This window comes from Colletotrichum godetiae, assembly GCF_030913485.1.
Source record: "Colletotrichum godetiae strain CBS 193.32 chromosome Unknown BDP55scaffold_2, whole genome shotgun sequence".
In the NCBI taxonomy this organism is placed as follows: Eukaryota; Fungi; Ascomycota; class Sordariomycetes; order Glomerellales; family Glomerellaceae; genus Colletotrichum; species Colletotrichum godetiae.
Window position 1 is genome coordinate 1601654 of NW_026851250.1, and position 18113 is coordinate 1619766.

An 18113-nucleotide genomic window follows, 5' to 3' on the forward strand; every position below is an offset into this window, starting at 1 on the left:
TTCTGTTGCACCTCACTTCTTTTAGGCAGAGAGCCCATACCAGCTCTGCCAACATCGTCCAGTCTTCTGCCTTGCAGGATCTTATTCCAGATTTCAAACTCTCATCGAGCATAATCATACCCCGAAATTGTGTAAAAGAGACTTCCTGCTCGACAAGATGCCCGCGTATGCTTGCCACTTTCCAGACGCGTCTCGTCCGCTGACACACTCCACCATAGCCCGGGCGATCAGCACAGCGTCGTGGTGAATCCTTTCGAGGAGCCACAGAAACGAATGAGCGAGTACACGGCACAGGAAATCGCTACTTTGCAAAGTCGTCTCGAGAAGCAGCTCGGCCCCGAATACCTATCCTCACGCGCCGGTCCCTCGGGCCAAAAGGTCCACTACATCACCGCCGAGAAGTGCATCGCCCTCGCCAACGAAGTATTCGGCTTCAATGGCTGGTCCTCATCTATCCAAAATATCCAGGTCGACTTTGTCGACGAGCACCCGCAGACGATGAGGATCAGCCTTGGACTCTCTGTTATTATCAGAGTGACGCTCCGCGACGGCACGTTTCACGAGGATATCGGGTACGGACACATTGAGAACTGCAAGGGCAAGGCCGCGGCGTTTGAAAAGGCGAAAAAGGAGGGCACCACAGATGCGCTGAAGAGGGCGTTGAGGAACTTTGGCAACGTGTTGGGCAACTGCATCTACGATAAGGATTACCTCGCCAGGGTCATCAAGATGAAGGTTGAGCCGAAAAGGTTCCATGAGGACGACTTGCACAGACAGCGTGACTTCGTCGTCAAGAAGGTGGAGGAGAAGCCCACACCAGCGCCACCAGTGAAACTAGAGGTCACGGAATCGCTCGAGGATCTGATGGGTGAAGGTAGGAAGCCTCTGGCGTTTCTGATGTGGTGCAGAGCTATCTCACTGACATGACTAGACTTCGACGATGTGGATTTCGCCATTTCCGAAGGCGAACATCCAGACGAGGTGGCTCTCCCGCCAACAACGAACGGTAACTCGAACAGTAGAGCTGCGAGCGTTGCCCCAGCGCCGGTACCTCAACACATGCAAGCACCGTCTCGACAAATGGGCAGGAGCACGTCAGCAGGAAACTTGGGAAACCATGGAAATCAGCGAACACCTCAGACACCGAATCAAGCACAATCACGACCGGGCCCTCCAACAGGCTACGGCAACCGGCCTCAACCACCTAATCAACCCCGCGCACCCACGAACCCGTCAGGCCCATCCGCTCCGTCCGCCCCCCCAGCAAACGCCAACATGACAACGCCAGGCCAGGCCGGCAACGCCGCCGTCGAACCAGTCGGCTTCTTCTCTGCACGTGCTGTACAGCAAATCCCAGAATCTGCTCTGCAGGGGAACAATGCTGACGCCCCCATGTTGCTGCCAGCCGGCCAACAAGCCTTCAATCCAAAGGCAGAGAGCCCATCCATACGAAAGACCCCCGGCATAGACCACTCGAGCTCCAAGCCGCTCGCTAGATCTGGTCAACACGTCCCGCCCACCCCATCGCAACAGCCATCCACATCTGGCTTCACGCCGGTGAGACCGGGTAATGCCGGCCCGGGGGGAGGGGCCGGTACGCCTCACCCTCAGTTCAGCCAGAGTCGTCGCATCGGAGCTCCTGGAGGCGCTGCTAGTCCTTTGGCCAACCGAAACTCGTATCGACCGCCTACGATGAAGCGCCCTTTGCAGCAGGACGGCGCCGGACGACCGGCCCTCGCTGATGTATCGAACAACGGGACGTCGAGCAACCCTCCTGGTGCACCGGGAGCCGACCTGAAACGTCAGAAGATGGCTTGAGATTGCGCGATATTGCCGTGATCGAGCGCAGTTGTTAGATTGCTTTGGCCTGGAGCTTTGGGGTCTACTTTATAGGTACTAAGGGTGGCATAATAATGCACGGAGTTCTTGGGGCTGGGGTGATCGATGTCTGGCCACGGTGCCCTAGACAATATTATGGAACCTGATGAATATTATGGAACCTTATGAACTATTTCCTCCATTCTCCCGCCCTTGCAGTGCCCGTTGACATAACTTTCATAAGGCCTGCAGAGTGCAGACAACGAGTGCGCTCCAACGTCAGCCCCACTAAGGTACAATTGGTTAGCATATTGTTCACGAAATTGCCATTTGCTAACGAAGATAGATAAGTGGCTTACAGCAGAGCCAGTGTGAGCTTTTCAATTTGCAATTTGGTTCTTCAAAGTCAACCTTAACGAACACCCTCAAATTTTACTAAGGGACGTAGCGTCATAAAGAACAACGACAACACCAGTTGTCATGGACTCTCCTCGATCACTGGTCGTGAGCAGGGACTCAAGATCACGTCAGGAGGTATTCCGAGGTTCCTAACGAACACAACACACATGGAGAAATATGGTGGATTGTACTAAGAACTATACAGACATCGATAGAACGATGGTGTTTTTTTCTCTCCATTTTTTGTCCTCAAGAATGAGACAACTTTTAAAGAGAGCGCAAATTGCGACCAGTCTGCAGAGTGTTGAACAAAGGAGACTTCTCCAATCCAATCATGCGCAACAACATGGGCCAGTCTGATTGAAGTTTATACGCTTTTTCACTGCAACTTATTCCTGGAACTCAAGATCGGATAGGGCTGTGGATCTTGCCATCGGTAGCTCCGAGCTGAACGGTCAAGTCACCCAGAGTGAATGTGTAGAGGGGCTGGTCGACGTCACGGGCGGCGGGCTGGGACAGGGAGAGTCTCTCGACCGGCTGCTTGAACCCGTCCTTGCGGATGATGGCGAAGGCGTCGGTGGAATTGATCTTGACGGGCCAGTTGAAGGGGGTAGTGCCGATGCGGAGGGTTCCGATCTTGATGGGACCGAAATCGAAGTAGCCTAGGCTGCGGATGGTCGCCGTCTTGTCGTCGCCGATGCTCGCGGTGACACGGACGTTGACGAGCTGGTAGGGGTTCTCGGCGGCCGGGGCTTGGCCCTCGGCGCTCAGGAGCTGGGCGGAGGGGTATTGCTTCTTGATGGTGTCGAGGCCCGCGTTGACGATGTTGTCCCAGGAGATGAGGACGAACTTGGAGTTCTTGTCTCCGGACTTTGCAATGTCGGATTCGGTGGTGTCGTCTGTGGCCTTGGAGGCCTGGTTGACGGAGAAGAGGGCCAGGGGGTTGAGGGTCTCGGTGGAGGTGGGCGGCTTGATGATGACCTTGTGGACTGCGCGGTAGCTGAAGGGGGGGAGGTTCTGCGAGACGTAGACGTCGACCTCGGTGTCGCCGGTCTGCAGAGGGTCGAAGGTCCACTCGATTTGGTTATCGACGATGCGGGCGTTGGTCAGCTTCAGGAAGCGGTCGTCGAAGGTGATGTCGACGCTCCCTCCCTTGCCCGTGAACTGATCATTCTGGAGAACTGTGACGGGCTTGCCGAGCTTGGTGATGATGGGCTCCGTGGGGGGGATAAGCTTGAACTTGGGGGCTTCAGAGCTGGCTGTCGCATTGGAGGCCGTCTGGGCGTTGTTGTTGTTGCTGCTGGAGCCATCCTTCAGCAGGGGCTGGATCTTGATCTTGTATTCGGCGCCCTCGGCACCCTTGATGAGCACGAAACCGGAAGGGAAGACACGGCTGGGCAGCTCGATGTTGAAAGTGTTTTCAACATCGTAGGGCTGGGTTCCCTGGGTGACGGGGCCAACCCATCCCTGGACTTCGAAGAGAAGACCACCGAGGAACGGAAGCCGCTTGAACTCGATGCCCGTGGTGATATGGATAGCATTGCCCCGGGCTCTGAGGATGAGTTGCTTGCTGTCGTTGTCGTACCAAGCTTGAAGGCCTTGCTGGGTGATTGGGACCGGAGAGAGGTGGCTGAGAGGCCTAGGGGGCTGCTGGGAAGAAGACATGGTGATGAATTTGGGAGTTGTCTTTCGACTGAGCGAAGCAAACTGTTCAAGTGCTTAGTTGTATGGTTGGGGTAGATGTTTGAGAGTGAAGCGGATGATAATGAGCAAGAAAAAGTGTTGGGTTCACAGGTTCTCATCTCTACTCTTATACTCGGAACCAAGCAGTATCTCCATGCTCAAAAGCGTAAAACTCTGTGATTTTCTCGTTCGTTTCAGCCTTCACCGACTCTTGGAATGAATCCGTCGTCTTGGTTCCTCAATGCGGTCAAAAACCAGCACATCACCAAACCCAAAAAGCAGCAAAGGCGTTCAGCTTCTCGTCTCGAGCATGTTGAGCCATTCACGTTGCCGTAGCTGCGTGCCATTTAGAGTTCCACGGTGTCTCTCCTGCTGTGGCTTCTGGGCCTTCTAGGCCCTGGCAGTTGCATTGCCCATCATGCCATTTCATGACGCCTTTTTTCGTGATACCGCTCCAGCTCAAACGGAGACGGGGTCAGTTGATCGTGAAAACCCTAAGAATTTTGACAATGTCCGCCGGATTAAGACTAGAAGCGGGCGGGGTAACCCATCCCGCGTGGTTAAACGTCGTGCCGTCTACGAAGTACGTGCCGTCCAGTGTCTCAGGCGTTTCTCAGCCGCACAATGTTGTTCTAGGGTAAGTTGATAGGCCGCTAAATGGCGGCAAGGCAGGTGCCCCGCGCGTGGCTCGGTCCGTGGTCCTGCATGTTGATGTTTACGGTAGCCCGGAACATGATGGAAACATTGCTGGAGGGGGATTCCGTGGCGTTTCAAGGGTCCAGCTGAGATGCCTTTTGCCCCAACTCTTTCTCTTGTTCTCAACCTGCAAACATTCGCTCGCTTAATGCTGTGTGAGGGAATGCGGGATGGGGATTGCGTCTTATGAGGCCATTCTGAGTACAGATGGGGCTAATGGCGAGGTGAGACTTGTGAATGAGGAAATTCTCTTTTAAATGGCAAGATTTTGTAAGCCGCTCAAGGGATGAAGGCACGGCTGCTGCATCAACACGGGTAGAGCCGGCAGGTGATGCGGCCAGGAAAACTTGCGCAACTAGACCAACCTTTTTCGCCGGCATGAGTTGGAGGTATGTGGTCTGTGGCGTCTGCAAAATATGTGGTTTTGGGCATGGTCGAGCATCTCCTTTGTGGGCTGAGATGCCAGCCATTCGAGTGGCGGTGAGGGTTGAATGTGGATAGCGACACAATACTACGAGCTTCAAGTACTTACCTTAATCAGTGCTGGCGATGCTCGGGCTGCATGATAATTGAGGGCATCGTGCCAAGTCTCGGAAAGGGCAATGGAAAGGATGCATCGTGACATACTGTCTTAAGTGCGTATTTCCTGCTGCCATCCATTTGCCACATTTGTGAAAATCAGAGTAGCCTCTTTCTGAAACCTACAACATGTCATTGAACAATGTTGTTGGTCGTTGTATGCAATCCAAGGTAGGAGTATTCAAGACCGTACGCACAAAGTCTTTGTGCTTGCTAGTTAGGAAGCACATTATGTCTTGGTCAGGTAAAGAATACGGTATGTAACTCAAGCTTTTCTTTTGTAATTTGTCCATCAAGTACCTCTTTCGTGATGATGAACTGCGGGTTGGGATGCACTCAGTAGCATTCCACTTGAGATGGCCGGAGCAAACAAAGAAAATGTATCATAGGAAATATAACAGTCATCGTGTCGTTGTTGTTGTTGTTGTTGTATTTAACGCCGTGGCGGCCGGGCTAGAGCCCTTACCGCAGACCTCCCGAAGGGTATATGGCGTGGAGGGCCGTGAGCCAAGGCTACCTACTCTACAGTACGTCGTCTCTTTACATCGTCCTCCAAATCATGCCTTGTGGCCACTACGCGTTCTGTCTGTCCCCGGTTCCCGCTGGTGCCCCAGTTTCATTCTTTCCCAAATCGTCCCTTGGAATCGGGAGGTTCTTTGTAGTCCGCACTCACATCTACGTAGGTGTGGATGCTGCTACCGCAGACAGATCTTCTGGAAGAAGTCCGTCACGCGGAGAGAGGCCTCGAAGCCTCGTGGGTCGGTGATTAATCTCTTGAAGTAGGCCTCGAGAGATCCCATAGGGCCTATGGGCTCGGGCATACTGCGAGAGTGGAGGGTCGGCCACCGTTGCCTCCTCGCCAGCGTTAGTCGACAGTAGACCAGGTGGTCCACGTCTTTTGCCTCTCCACAAGAGCACATCATTAGAGCGTCGTCGTGGTTGAAACGTCGGTGATATTGCTCGAAGTCCCCGTGACCCGATCGTGCCGCCAGCAGGTGATGTAGCGTAGCCCGCGGCAAGGCCAGTTCAGGAGGGCTGGATAGAGCTGCCTCAAGCCCCAAGTCCGCGTACCGCGGCCTTCGCTCTTTATACCACCATCTCCTGTGGTGGCCCTGTAGTTTTTCCCTTGCAAGCCGCTTGATACCCGCTAGTGTTGCCATTTGACCCATCCGCGCCGGCAGTGTCGTTCCTTCTTTGGCCAGCCGGTCCGCGGCCTCGTTTCCTTCGATGCCCTGGTGTCCCGGAGACCAGTGCGTCCGTACATCAAAAATCCTGGCTGCTTCTTGGATTTCGAGGAACGCCTCTTGTGACGAGTCCGGCGCCTTGCCGCGGATACCTTGTATAACGCTGGTGTTGTCGATACATATGTGGATTGGATGACCGCGATTGGTGAGCAGAGCCCTTCTGAGGCCGGCTCGCGCTCCTTCGACCTCGGCGTCGAACACTTCTGCCAGTCCGAGTCGGCCGCACCCTTGCGCTATGCGTTTGGAGTCTCGGTAGATGACGAAGCCGTACCCCACGGCTCCGTTCGTCGCCCTGGAGCCGTCCGAGAAGACGATCATATGGCTTTCCGGTACTGTCTTTAGCCAGCGCTCGAAATCTTTCGCAGCCTCTTCTTTGCATTGAACTACTATCTGATCCTGTGAGCTTGGCAGGTACTGTGATTGGAGGAACGCTGGTCTTCCGCATCTTGGCAGAAGTTCAGCCGTCCGTTGTAGTCTCGTCTGTTGCTGTCCCTGCTGGGAGAGCCGCGCGACTAGCGGGTGTCGGCGATCGATCCTCTGCAGTCGGACTGCGGCCCGTAAGCGGACGCCCTCTAGAGCGACTTTGGCTGACGGTAAGCCGGCGTCTCGGAGGAGGCTGCTGGTTGGCGTTGTCCTCCAGACAGGCAGAACGGCCCTTGCCGCCGCTGTAATGACGCTGTCGATCTTCTGCACGAGCCCCTTCTGGCCTGTGTTGACGGGTCTTCCTTGGAGAGGCGGATTCGTGTCTGTCTCCGCTTGGCGTCTCGAAGCCGGCTTCGTGATACCTGCGTACCATGTTTCGGCGCCAAAGAGCGCGATCGGCAGTACGCAGGAGACGACGGCTTTTCGCACGGCGGCCGCTGGCAGTCCTCTCTTTGTGTTTGTAAGCTGCCTCAGGTGTTGAGCTGCCTTCTTTGCCGCAGCTACTCTTGTGTCGACGTGGTGCCGGAAGGACAGTCTCTTGTCGAACCAGACACCCAGCCAGCGTACAGGTTTTGTCGAGGCCTTGACCACCAAATCCCCCGCCCTGACCTCTGGCAGCTCCGCTGGCTGGCCGTGCTTCCTAGTAAAGTGGATGACCTCGCACTTGCTCGGGTCAAAGGAGACCTTGTTCTCCGAACCCCATCTGAGAATGCCGGCTGCGCTTCGGTTGAGTATTGCGACGTTGCTCTCCAGGGAGGGGCTTATGGCCAGAGTGGCGATGTCGTCCGCGTACCCGAATCGCGCGTCCGGGTCGTCTTCAAGTATTTCCGCGATGTAGAGCAGAAAGACGATGGGAGACAGAGGCGACCCCTGCGGCAGCCCGCATGACAGAGGAAAGTATTCCGTTGTGCTTTCTTCCAGTCGGACTCTGGCGATGCGGATGCAGCAGAAGCTGAAGATGAGTCTAACCAAGCCGTGTGGCCATCCCTGCTGACGCAGTCTAATGACGAGCCGGTTCCGAAGGACGGAGTCGAACGCCCCTTTTACGTCCATAGTCAGAAGTGTCGCCGTGAGCCCTTTTAGGAGGGCCGTTTCGATATCGTGGGCGAGGCAGGTCGTCAGATCGACGGCTGACCTGCCCTGTAGGGCTCCGATCTGTTGCGGACTGACGATGCGCTCGACAATCGCCAGGGACGCCATCCTTCTGGCTATCAGTCTCTCGAGTCCCTTGCCCAGGCACGAGAGGAGCGCGATCGGACGCCAGGACCCGGGCTTGGAGGCATCCCTGCCGGCCTTCTGGATCATGACCACCTCAGCTCTGCGGAAAGGCAGAGGAAAGTGGCCGGCCCGCATACAGGACTGGAATAGCTGCCTGACCGGCTCCGAGATGACGCCCCAGCAGGCCTGGAGGAGGCGCGTGGTGATCCCGTCCACACCAGGGGTCGTTGTCTTTGTTAAGGTGGCCGTCTTCACTTCTTCTCCGCTAACATTGTCCTGCCAAGTAATCGCTCGCCTTGGGACGACGGGTACGTCAAACGGGTCACCCGGTGCGTCATCTTCCGCACTAAACCTGTCGAGAAGGGCTTTCCGGAGCGCTTGGGCCTTTTCGTTAGTATCCTCGATCGTCTGGTTGTCCACAATCAATGGGGGTGCTCTGGTCAGTGGGCTCGCCTTCCGCCAACCCATGACCTGATAGAGGTCCCGGTCTGAAGCGACTCCATCGATCTTTCCGGCCCAGTATGCTCGCTTAGCCTTCCTCACAATGCTCAGGAATGCCTTCCGCTCTTCCATTGGAGAAGGATTTGCGTTCTGCTCCGTCTCCCAGGCTTGTGGGTTGCGGGCAGCACGGTACGTTCTGTGGGCCTCTGCGCATTCCTCCGTCCACCAAGCCGCGCCTTTTCCCTGTTTTCCTCTCTTCTTGCCGACCGCCTCAATGGCTCGGGAGAAGAGCTCGACGATGTGACTTGCCTGCCCGTCCAGGTCTGCCGGAGTAGGTTGATCCCCCAGATTGGGCATCGCAGCTAGCCCCCCTTCGATCAGGTCTCTCAGCCGAGGCAGCGCCGAGTCGGGCACTGACAGTGGCCGTGGCTGCGGGTGGCCCTCTCCCTGTGACACTGGGCGTTTGAATAGTGGTATGACGGCCACGATGGCCTCGTGGTCAGCTCCCGGGTGTAACTGTGGGCTGACCTGCGCGTGCGCAAAAGGGATATTAGAGAAAGCCAGGTCCAGGACATGTCCGCAATCCTGGGTTGCCACCCCAACTTCGCTGATAAGAGAGAGATTGTGGCCGTCTGCCCAGCCTGCGATGTCATCTCCCCGGTTCCCGTTCCTCGTCCCGGGCTCCCAAGAGTAGTGATGCGCGTTGAAGTCACCCGCGATCAAAGCTCGCTCCGGGGGTTTGAGTTCTAGCAGTATCCCTGTTGTGCGGCTGTGGGGGTCGCGGGGTTGTCTGTACACGTTGACGATAGTCGTCGTTTTGTCGACCACCAGCCACAGTACGTCTCTCGTGTGGACAGGCCTCTGCTGCTCCACCGTCATCCCTATCCCTTTGCGTGTGTAGGTCAATACTCTTGGTCTGGTTCCTTCGCTGTCCCAGAAGTCGACCGGGACGAAAGAGTCGAAACCCGGGTGCGTGTTCAGTTGCACGTTTCCGTCCTTCCAGCCCGTCCAGGGTTCCTGGACGAGGACCACATCTATCTGAGCCTCCCAGCAGAGCTGCAGGAAAGCCGTGTGCGCCGGGGAGATCTTTCCGACGTTGCCCTGCGCAACGCGTAGCATCCGTGGGGTCGCCGCTCTCGGCTTACGTCTCCGAGTCGAGTTCGAGGTGGGTGTAGGCATTCGCGACGTTGTAGTTTGGCTTCTGTGCTGCCCGTTGGCTCCTGCTTGGCATGGGTAGCATGGGACGGTCGATGGAGGTGTTGTCGGGGGAGTCTTCGCCTCGCCTTCGTCCGCCTCGTCTTCATCCATGCTGCTGCTGTCAGTGCTTCCGTCACCGAGGCAAACGATCGAGCTTGCGGAGGGCGTTCTCATGCGCGCGCGCTTGGCGCCGGGTTGCTGGTTCTGGCTGGTGGAGGTAGGGACGCCTGCCGCCTCCTGGCTACTGTCGGATCGAGTAGCCTTGTACAGAGTGTCCGATGCTTTCTGGCCGGCCTTCCGGATCCGAGCCCGCTCCTTTCGACCGGGAAGGGAGACGACGCCGTTTACGGCCGAGGGCCTCGCTGGGCAGTCTGTGTGGCTGGCTTGGAAGGGGCCGCAGCAGTTGGCACATTGGGGCCTGGCCATGCAGGGTCCCGTTTCGTGTGAATCGGAAGGTCTTCCGCAGTTGCTGCAGATCGGTCGTCGTCCGCAGAACCGGTTGGAGTGGTAGCCCTGGCAGCCGGGGTCGTGTCGGATGAGCGTCCTTCGTTTCTTGACGGGCAGAGATCTGCCGCTTTGGTTGAAGAGCCTGAAGGGCGTGACCTCTGATGTGAATGATATGAGCCAAGATATTTCGTTCGTGACTGGGTTGGGCCCAAGGCGGGACGGTCGAGCAAGGACAGGCTTCTGTCCTGTCTGTGCGAAGACCTCATCTTCAACGAGTGTGGCTGGGTCCAGGACGTCCCCGCCAATGCTGTGTAGTTTTGTTGGGCATCGCGGCACAACGTAAGTGTACCACTTGATAGGCGTCTCGACCTGGTGGGCGCCGAGGCATTCCGCCAGCTTTGCCTTACTTGCAAGTAGTCTTTCCTGTATTTGCTTGTTTCGCGGCTTCAGAGAGTAACCTGTGCTGATATGGTAGACGTGGGGAAGGTCCGCTAGCCCCAGGCCAACGGCCTTACAGACGATCTGTCGTACGGCGAACGGTGCGATCTTCCGAGCGGCCGCTAAGCTTTCTTCCGGGACGCGGGCAAAGATGCGGAGGTCCTCCTTCGGCTGCGCCTGCGGCTGATCCTCGGCGGGGAGTGTGGCCTTCGGGCGGGCAGAGCTCTGGCAGCTCTGGCCGCTCCGGGTCGCCGCAGTGGTGTTGCCCGCCATCGGTGCGACGACAGCCGCCCAACTCCGGGCCGCTATTGGGCTTGTCTCGTGATTGATCAGTCTCTTGAGGGTTTGAATGACATAGGCAGTGGCTTCTTTCGCGATCTGCTTTCTAGAACCGTCAAAGCTGGCGACAACGCTGTCGACGGACCGTGCAATGGTCAGAAAGACGTCTTTCCGTGCCTCGTACTGTCTAGCTTCTTCTGCAAGGGCTGTCAAGACGGACCCTGTGGCAGATCCGCTCGGAGCAGATGCGGTAGAGGCTGCGGGCCCCTCGGCCGAGGTAGGGGCGTCGGTGGTGGCATCAAGCTGGCTTCCCGTTAGGCTGGGCCGGGTCGGCTGTGCCTCGGCGTCGCGGCGTCGCTTAGCTCTTGAGGTGGGGTTCGGCTCCGGAGGTGTCCCGGAGCCTGATTCGGGGTCGGCTTGGTCGGCCGACATCAGTCCGGTGCCCGACGGCGGCTGTGAGGCCATCGCGGATGCGGGCTCCGGCAAGGGGAGGTGAAGAGTTTTCGGCTGTTAGTAATTTGGTGGTAGGCTCACTCATTCACTAACAGCAGATGCCAAGAAAAATTAGGCGAGAGGGAAGTTGCAGTCATCGTGTCCTGATAAAGCCTAACGTCCGGAATGTCTGTTGTTGCTGAGGATCCATAGTTGTGATCGAAATTGTAAAATAAAACCTAAATGTGGAACTAAAGCGCAATATTAAAGTAGTTTTCAGAGTACGTGATCTTCGGTTTCTCTGAATGATGGTAGAAGGACGCATACTGCCATGAAATTACGGTCTGCCAGGTGACGACAATCACACAGCCCCTTATTACTAGGGACAAGGGGTTTACTTAGACAGCTGGTTAAGCTTGTCCAAAGCATACATTTTATGGTCTTGCATTGCTTCTGAAAGCCATTGCTCATTCCCTACGTATTCGTGCACGACTACAAGCGCGGACATAGATTAGTAATATTGAGGCCTTGAGTTTTATAATTTATTGACTTCTTTATCTTATGGTAAAATGGGCCGTTCTAGTACCTGGAAGTGTATTCAATGTACTCAAACCTCTATATCCTATCAAACCATACCCAGTAGGCCTATTTTTCCCATCATCATCCACTCCCTATGCAACTGCCCATAGTCGCTTACGCATACGAGAACGTCGTCCAATAATGCCTCTGGGAATCACAGACTTCTTGTTCTATAATCACTTTAGAGCATAGAATTCTTCTTTTTGTCGCAATGAGAAGGGACATCCATGATGGAAAACCAATCGGCTACAGATGCTCGAGACAGGACATTGGGTCATGCGCGAGCATGAGCGCGGGAGCAAAGGACATACATTATAGATTGATTTGCATCAAATCTATTGCCTGAGTTTCGCGCACGTTTGCTTTTAGGTATCTTGTGTCTAAACCCAATCAAGATCTACAGTCAGACGTAAATGTCGATGAGTTCGGACTACCCCGTAGACTAGCTGGATCACTCCCAGGCCTTCAAATTATTTGATCAAGTGAAATGAGACCCTACAGCATTATTCCTTAGAGCACAAGCTATATCCGGGTAACCATGCTGAGACGCCAGTAGAAATGGGGTTCGGCCATCTAAATCAACTGGCGCCATTTCGAAGCAAGACTTCGACATCAAACCGACTCCCGTAGTTGGCCGCTAGATGAGTAGGTAGTTGCCCATGCTTGTCCTTTATATCAAGACAAGCTTCGTTTGAAATCAGCAACTTTATCACTGGCGTATGGCCATTATTAGCTGCTAGATAGAGGGGCGTTTGTCGATCCTTGTCCGTATTGTCAATAGATGACCCCTTCTCAAGAAGCTATCTTGCCACTGTCTCATGGCCACTTTTAGCAGCATAAGGAAGGGGAGATTTTCCGAGCTTGTCTAAGCAATTAGCAAATGCTCCCTTCTCGAGTAGCAGCGCTGCTACTTTCTTGCGGCCATTGATAGCTGCTCGATGAAGGGGTGTTTGTCCCAAACTTTTCATAGCTTCAATTGACGCTCCCATGTTAATAAGAAGCTTAGCCATAGCCTCGTGCCCCAACTTCACAGCGTAAGATAGAGGGCTCCTCCCGGTTGTGTCGTTGTCTTCGAAATCTGACTCCCAATTCGAAAATGTCCGCACCATATTTTCCCTCCCTCTTCTAACGGCAAACAGTAAAGGCGAGGCTCCCTCCGCGTCTTGCACACTCACAAGCATGCGCCTCGTCGTATCGTCAAAATTGGCGTCTTCAACCGCCAATTTTACCTCAGAAAGTCGAGCAGAGGTAACGACCTTATCCATTACTTTAACCATGGCGACCTCATTACCAGCAGTCGCAGCTGAATGGAATGCAGAACGCCCTGCACGATCTGGCAACGTTAAGTCGAAAGCATCTGATTTGATCAACAAGCTGGTGAGGATCTGATAGTGGTTTTCTATGGCCCATTGAACCGGACTTGACTTGGATTCAATTTGCCCACAAACATGGAAAAATGCTGTATGTCCGAAAGATCGTCATCAGAATAGCTATGCGCAGCATGTCCCAAAAGGCTCTTCGCTGCAAGCCAATGTCCGTTGGCTAAGGCAGCAAAGAATGGGTATTCAAATCGCTCTCCTCTTTGATGGACTTCTTGAAAACGCCGTACATGTACTTGATGAGTGCGACAAGGTTATGTTCTGCAAATATGCAGGCCAATGTGAATGCTGGAGTGTAGCGATGCAAATCTTCCTGCCCAGAGGCATTCGTAGTTGATACCCAATCGTTCAGTGGAAATTGATCAAGGAATGAATCCTGCTACACATTGTCGGCCGCATTATTTGCATGATGCAACACATTCCGCGTTGCGTATCGGGGAAAGAGAACATCAGCCATTGTCTCTGGTTTGGACAGAGGACCCCATCTCGAGAGCATCCGAACCCTTGATTTCAACCCTGTCTTCAACTCTCCTAATAGTAATTGGGTTTGTAAAACAATACTGACATCGATAAGAGTCCATAGGAAAATATGCCATAGGCGAAAGTTGCCATCAGCTCGGCTGGCTGTCACCATCTTCCGAAAGAGACTGCGGAATAATTTGATCTGAAGGCGAACCCGACCCCAGAAAAGGGTGGGACATAGATGATCAACGATAGATGACTTAGTTGGGCAAATTTGCATTTGGTACCTATTCTGAGGTACCTTATACCTCTAATACCGGCTTTGAGAACATCGCGAGCCAATAGCCCGGGCCCTTCGGTTCTCGATGCCAAGAAACGCCTCCTGTGGAGTGCCGAAGAACCGCGGGTCGACCCTTCTCGATCCACCGCAGAACAAAGGTACCCGAAGTTGCTCATTGGTCAGGTCGGTTAAGGATTGAGTCTAAAGACAACCCTAGGAGCAACTGGGGCAAAGTGGAAATAGACTGGTCTTCGTTCCCGTCTCCTAGCAAGGATCGTAGCACGGACGGCGGATCCACTGCTAAGCTTTCTCGAAATCCCTTGGCTTTGAAGGAACAGAGGCTTGATTTAGCGACAAGGCTCCTCGCCCTAATCTACACTCGAGACCTCGGCCCAAGGGACCCATGAGGAGCTGAACGAGGCGACATTAGATAAGTCTAAAAGACACTGTGGACAACGAGCTCGCTAAGCGGGTGACTCCGGCGATCCCAGTTTGCAATCATCCCACAGTCATTGGCTGTAGGCTTGCGAAATGCCAAATTTGTTTAGGTATGAACGTTGCCAAGAATCTCGACAGTCATCCTCACTACTGTGATTCTCCAAATTATGTGGACTGGCATTCCGGCCTTGCAGCTCTAAATTCTGGCAGATCTACCTGTCGAATAACTAGACCCTCTGTGTTCATGGAGAATCGCTGATGCCTCGGTCTCTCGGACAGATCATCATGAGCTATGTGACCCGATTTACTTTATCCATCCCTGAGTCCCCGGAGGAACCTTTCAAATACGGTTGCAGCCCTGTTACGCGGAATCCGTCTTGGCCTTCGGACCCGGTTGAGGCAGGCAGCAGCTTCAAACGTGCGGGCCCGGGCTCGGCTGGGGCCTAAACTATCCACACATTCTCCAGGGCCCCTTGCTACCGTGTGCCTGTCTTGTTAGCAACGGAGAGCTGCATTGCCCGAAGACCGTGCATCAGCCAATGGAACTTGCCAATTAGGGGCTCTGATACAATTTTCTACTTCAAGTTCCTCTCTCCCTCAACCCTAGCTTGGGTACAGATATCTACCACCGCCAACTACCGTCGGCAGAAGATTAGCTCTGAAGATGCCATCAACAAAGGACAAAGAGTGGAGTTATAGTATTCGAGTCGGTGTCCTGACGCTATGGGACCGGGTCGAATGACGACCAAAGAGATATGGAAGAAGTATGGCATGCCTCGGCGCACTTTCAACGCGATCCACAACAAAGCTCTAGCCCAAGGATGGGGGCCAGGTCAACCAGTACTAATAACTCATGTCGAAGACGGGGCTCGCTCCGGCCGCCCGAAGAAAAGGTGACGGCTCTAGCGGGCCCCTCGGAGGTGTGGATGGTATCAGCCCTAGTACCTAGCCATAAAGGGCGTAGAGACAAACTCCACCGTCAAGTCTAGATGGAATCAAATTTCTGTGAGCAGTTTCTGCATCTCGTATCGAAGTTGCATGAGCATTAGCTCATCTTTTGAGAGGTCCACTGTCATATCCGCGCCGCGATATTTGATGCGTATCGCGATGAGCGGAGACTTTTGGCACCCTAGCAACAACAGGAAAGCCCTCGCCTGAGGTGGCTTTGGAGCCTTAGAGATGCAAGTTGAGACTGTAAGATCGTATGGCTAGACCAAATGGAAATCGGAGGAGCCGTTTTGTATCGAAAATGTAGGCATCGCCATGTTGTATCCCCTTGTATAAGTGAAGGCCACCACCCGGTCCTTGGACGATTCACTTTTATGCCCTCGTCACTCTCTTTCCCCATACTCTTTGCTTCCAAATACCGCATTCACTCTTTTTAACAACAAACTTCGATCATGGTAAGAACTCGCTTGCTCACAGCCGTCTTAGCGGCTGTGGTTCTCGTTCATGACGGTAGCTGCGAGAGACCGCCCTCCCTCACCCACCAGAACCCGGACGCGGATGTCGGCCGAGACCCTCTAGCCGAGTACATGAATCTTCGTGATAACATCACGGAGTACATGCCGGAGCGGCGTCGGGCGTCTCTTCCCGTCTCAGAGTGGGATATCCGTGCTGCAATTTTCAGGCGTCAGACTGAGGCCCCTGGTGCGGGTGCCCTTCTTTGCCCGACAGGCGAATGTGCCGACGGGAGGTAAGCTGGACAAAAGTCACTTCTGTATTTCGTATGAGGTTCCACCTAGCTGATCATATCTTTCGACGAATAGCTGCTGCGGTAAGAATGGCGTCTGTGGTTATGGCGATCTTTGTGGTGCGGGTTGTAAGAGCAACTGTGATGCCACTGCCATGTGCGGCGCGCAGTCCGAAGGCGGTGCCATCAAGTGCGGCATGAACCTTTGCTGCAGTTCCGGTTCGTATCTTTATCAACCCTGTATTCAACTCTTTCTAGGACGAGTAAAGGACTGATCGCTGTCTGTTCGTAGGAGGCTGGTGCGGCACTTCGGAAACCCACTGTGTCGGCCCCAACAAGTTCTCGCTTTGCCAGCAGGGATTTGGAAAGTGCGAGACTCTCCGTCCCAAGACGTGTGGCGAAAACTCGGGGACGTCTGCCAAGCGGACCATCGGATACTACCAAGCTTCTAATGTCCGCAATCGCGTTTGCAACCGCATTTCCCCGTCCCAGATCAAGACGACGGGTTACACGCACCTCAACTTCGCTTTCGCTTCCATCGACCCTACTACCTACGCCGTCATACCTGCTGAAGCCGCCGATGAGCCGCTCATGCGAGAGTTTACCGCTCTGAAGAAGTCTGGTCTGCAGACTTGGATTGCCGTTGGTGGTTACGACTTTAGTGATGTGAACCGCACAACGCACACCACCTGGCACGACATTTGTGCCAGCCCTGCCGCCCGTGCCGCCTTCATCGCATCTGGAAAAAGCTTCATGGACAAGGTCAGTCTCCTATGACTTAGTGCAATAGAGTCTCACTGACAGAGAGCCTTAGTACGGATTCCAGGGTATGGACCTTGACTGGGAGTACCCCGGTGACCCTAAGCGTGGCGGCTCGCGCGCCGATATTGCCAACTTTGTGCTGCTACTCAAGGAGATGCGTGCTGCCTACGGCTCCAACTACGGCATCAGTCTGACGCTTGCTCCCGACTACTGGTATCTGCGCTGGTTCGACGGCAAAGGCCTCGAGCCGTATGTCGATCACTTTGGTTTCATGACCTACGATCTTCACGGCTCGTGGGACGCCGACACCAAGACCCTTGGCTCCATCGTTCGAGGCCAGGCCGACGTTCGTGAGATCTACAACAACACAATTCCCCTTACTTACGATGACATGGACTTTTCCAAAATTGTGTTCGGCGTGGCTTGGTATGGCCGCGGTTACACCCTTTCTGGTAAGTCGTATTGTGGGCATTGGGAGAAGGCCATGCACGTCACTTCAAACTTGACTAACCCCTATTCTATTAGACGCCAGCTGTAACACCCTTGGATGTGGCTTCAAGGGGCCCAGCAAGCCAGGAAAATGCACCAACAACGCCGGCGTCATGTCTCTTGTCGAGATTCAGGGCCTTATCAAGGAGAAGAACCTCAAGCCCCGCCTCCTTGAAGGCGCCATGATGAAGGAGCTCGTGTTCGACGACCAGTGGATTGGCTACGATGACGACGAGACTGTTGCCATGAAGAAGAAGTTTGCCAACAACTACTGCTTCGGCGGCACCATGGCTTGGAGTGTCGACTTCAACTCCGGCACCGGCGACTCGGACTCCGCGCCTGTCTCGACTGATGCGTCATGCGGTCCTGCCCACGGAGGTACCATCTGCAAGGGGAGCGGCTTTGGAAACTGCTGCTCTTCTTCTGGGTACTGTGGGTCCACTGACGCATACTGCGGCTCTGGATGCCAGAGCGGCGATTGCCTCAAGGGCGCTGTCACGACGGACGGAACCTGCGGTGTTGGTGCCAACGGCGCTACCTGCGGTTCTTGGCCTCAAGGTGACTGCTGCTCGCCCCAGGGCTGGTGCGGCTCGACCGACGCACACTGCGGCACGGGTTGCCAGAGCGGCAGCTGCAAGGACAAGAGCGGAGGAGGTTCCACCACCACGGACCCGTCAAAGCCGGATGGCGACCTGCCTTCGGCGCTGAACCACGGCGGCTGGGAAGACTACTTTGCA

The 18113-nt window shown here is 54.7% G+C and overlaps 5 protein-coding genes across 5 annotated transcripts; 3 read left to right on the forward strand and 2 right to left on the reverse strand.

Moving 5' to 3' along the window:
* Positions 1 to 157: 157 nt before the first annotated feature.
* Positions 158 to 1818, forward strand: BDP55DRAFT_689597 (recombination protein rad52; the record flags this gene model as incomplete). Its single annotated transcript, XM_060576758.1, has 3 exons — positions 158 to 165; positions 219 to 874; positions 932 to 1818. 3 exons carry the CDS (start codon positions 158 to 160, stop codon positions 1816 to 1818), a joined length of 1551 nt encoding a protein of 516 aa, XP_060436388.1.
* An 801-nt stretch (positions 1819 to 2619) lies between these two features.
* Positions 2620 to 3882, reverse strand: BDP55DRAFT_723140 (uncharacterized protein; the record flags this gene model as incomplete). Its single annotated transcript, XM_060578709.1, has 1 exon — positions 2620 to 3882. One exon carries the CDS (start codon positions 3880 to 3882, stop codon positions 2620 to 2622), a length of 1263 nt encoding a protein of 420 aa, XP_060436389.1.
* Positions 3883 to 12457: 8575 nt separating this feature from the next.
* Positions 12458 to 12937, reverse strand: BDP55DRAFT_511834 (ankyrin repeat-containing domain protein; the record flags this gene model as incomplete). The annotated part of the gene is given in 2 exon segments (XM_060567720.1): positions 12458 to 12673; positions 12686 to 12937. Coding segments are annotated over 2 exon segments (468 nt in total), but the record flags the coding sequence as incomplete, so codon positions are not given.
* Positions 12938 to 14913: 1976 nt separating this feature from the next.
* BDP55DRAFT_643724 (uncharacterized protein) lies at positions 14914 to 15410 on the forward strand. Its single transcript, XM_060573523.1, has one exon. The coding sequence runs from the start codon at positions 15156 to 15158 to the stop codon at positions 15327 to 15329; it is 174 nt and encodes a 57-aa protein (XP_060436391.1). The 5' UTR covers positions 14914 to 15155; the 3' UTR covers positions 15330 to 15410.
* A 587-nt stretch (positions 15411 to 15997) lies between these two features.
* Positions 15998 to 17762, forward strand: BDP55DRAFT_540023 (glycoside hydrolase superfamily; the record flags this gene model as incomplete). The annotated part of the gene is made up of 5 exons (XM_060568085.1): positions 15998 to 16128; positions 16202 to 16344; positions 16418 to 16887; positions 16940 to 17339; positions 17413 to 17762. Coding segments are annotated over 5 exons (1494 nt in total), but the record flags the coding sequence as incomplete, so codon positions are not given.
* Between the last annotated feature and the right edge of the window lie 351 nt (positions 17763 to 18113).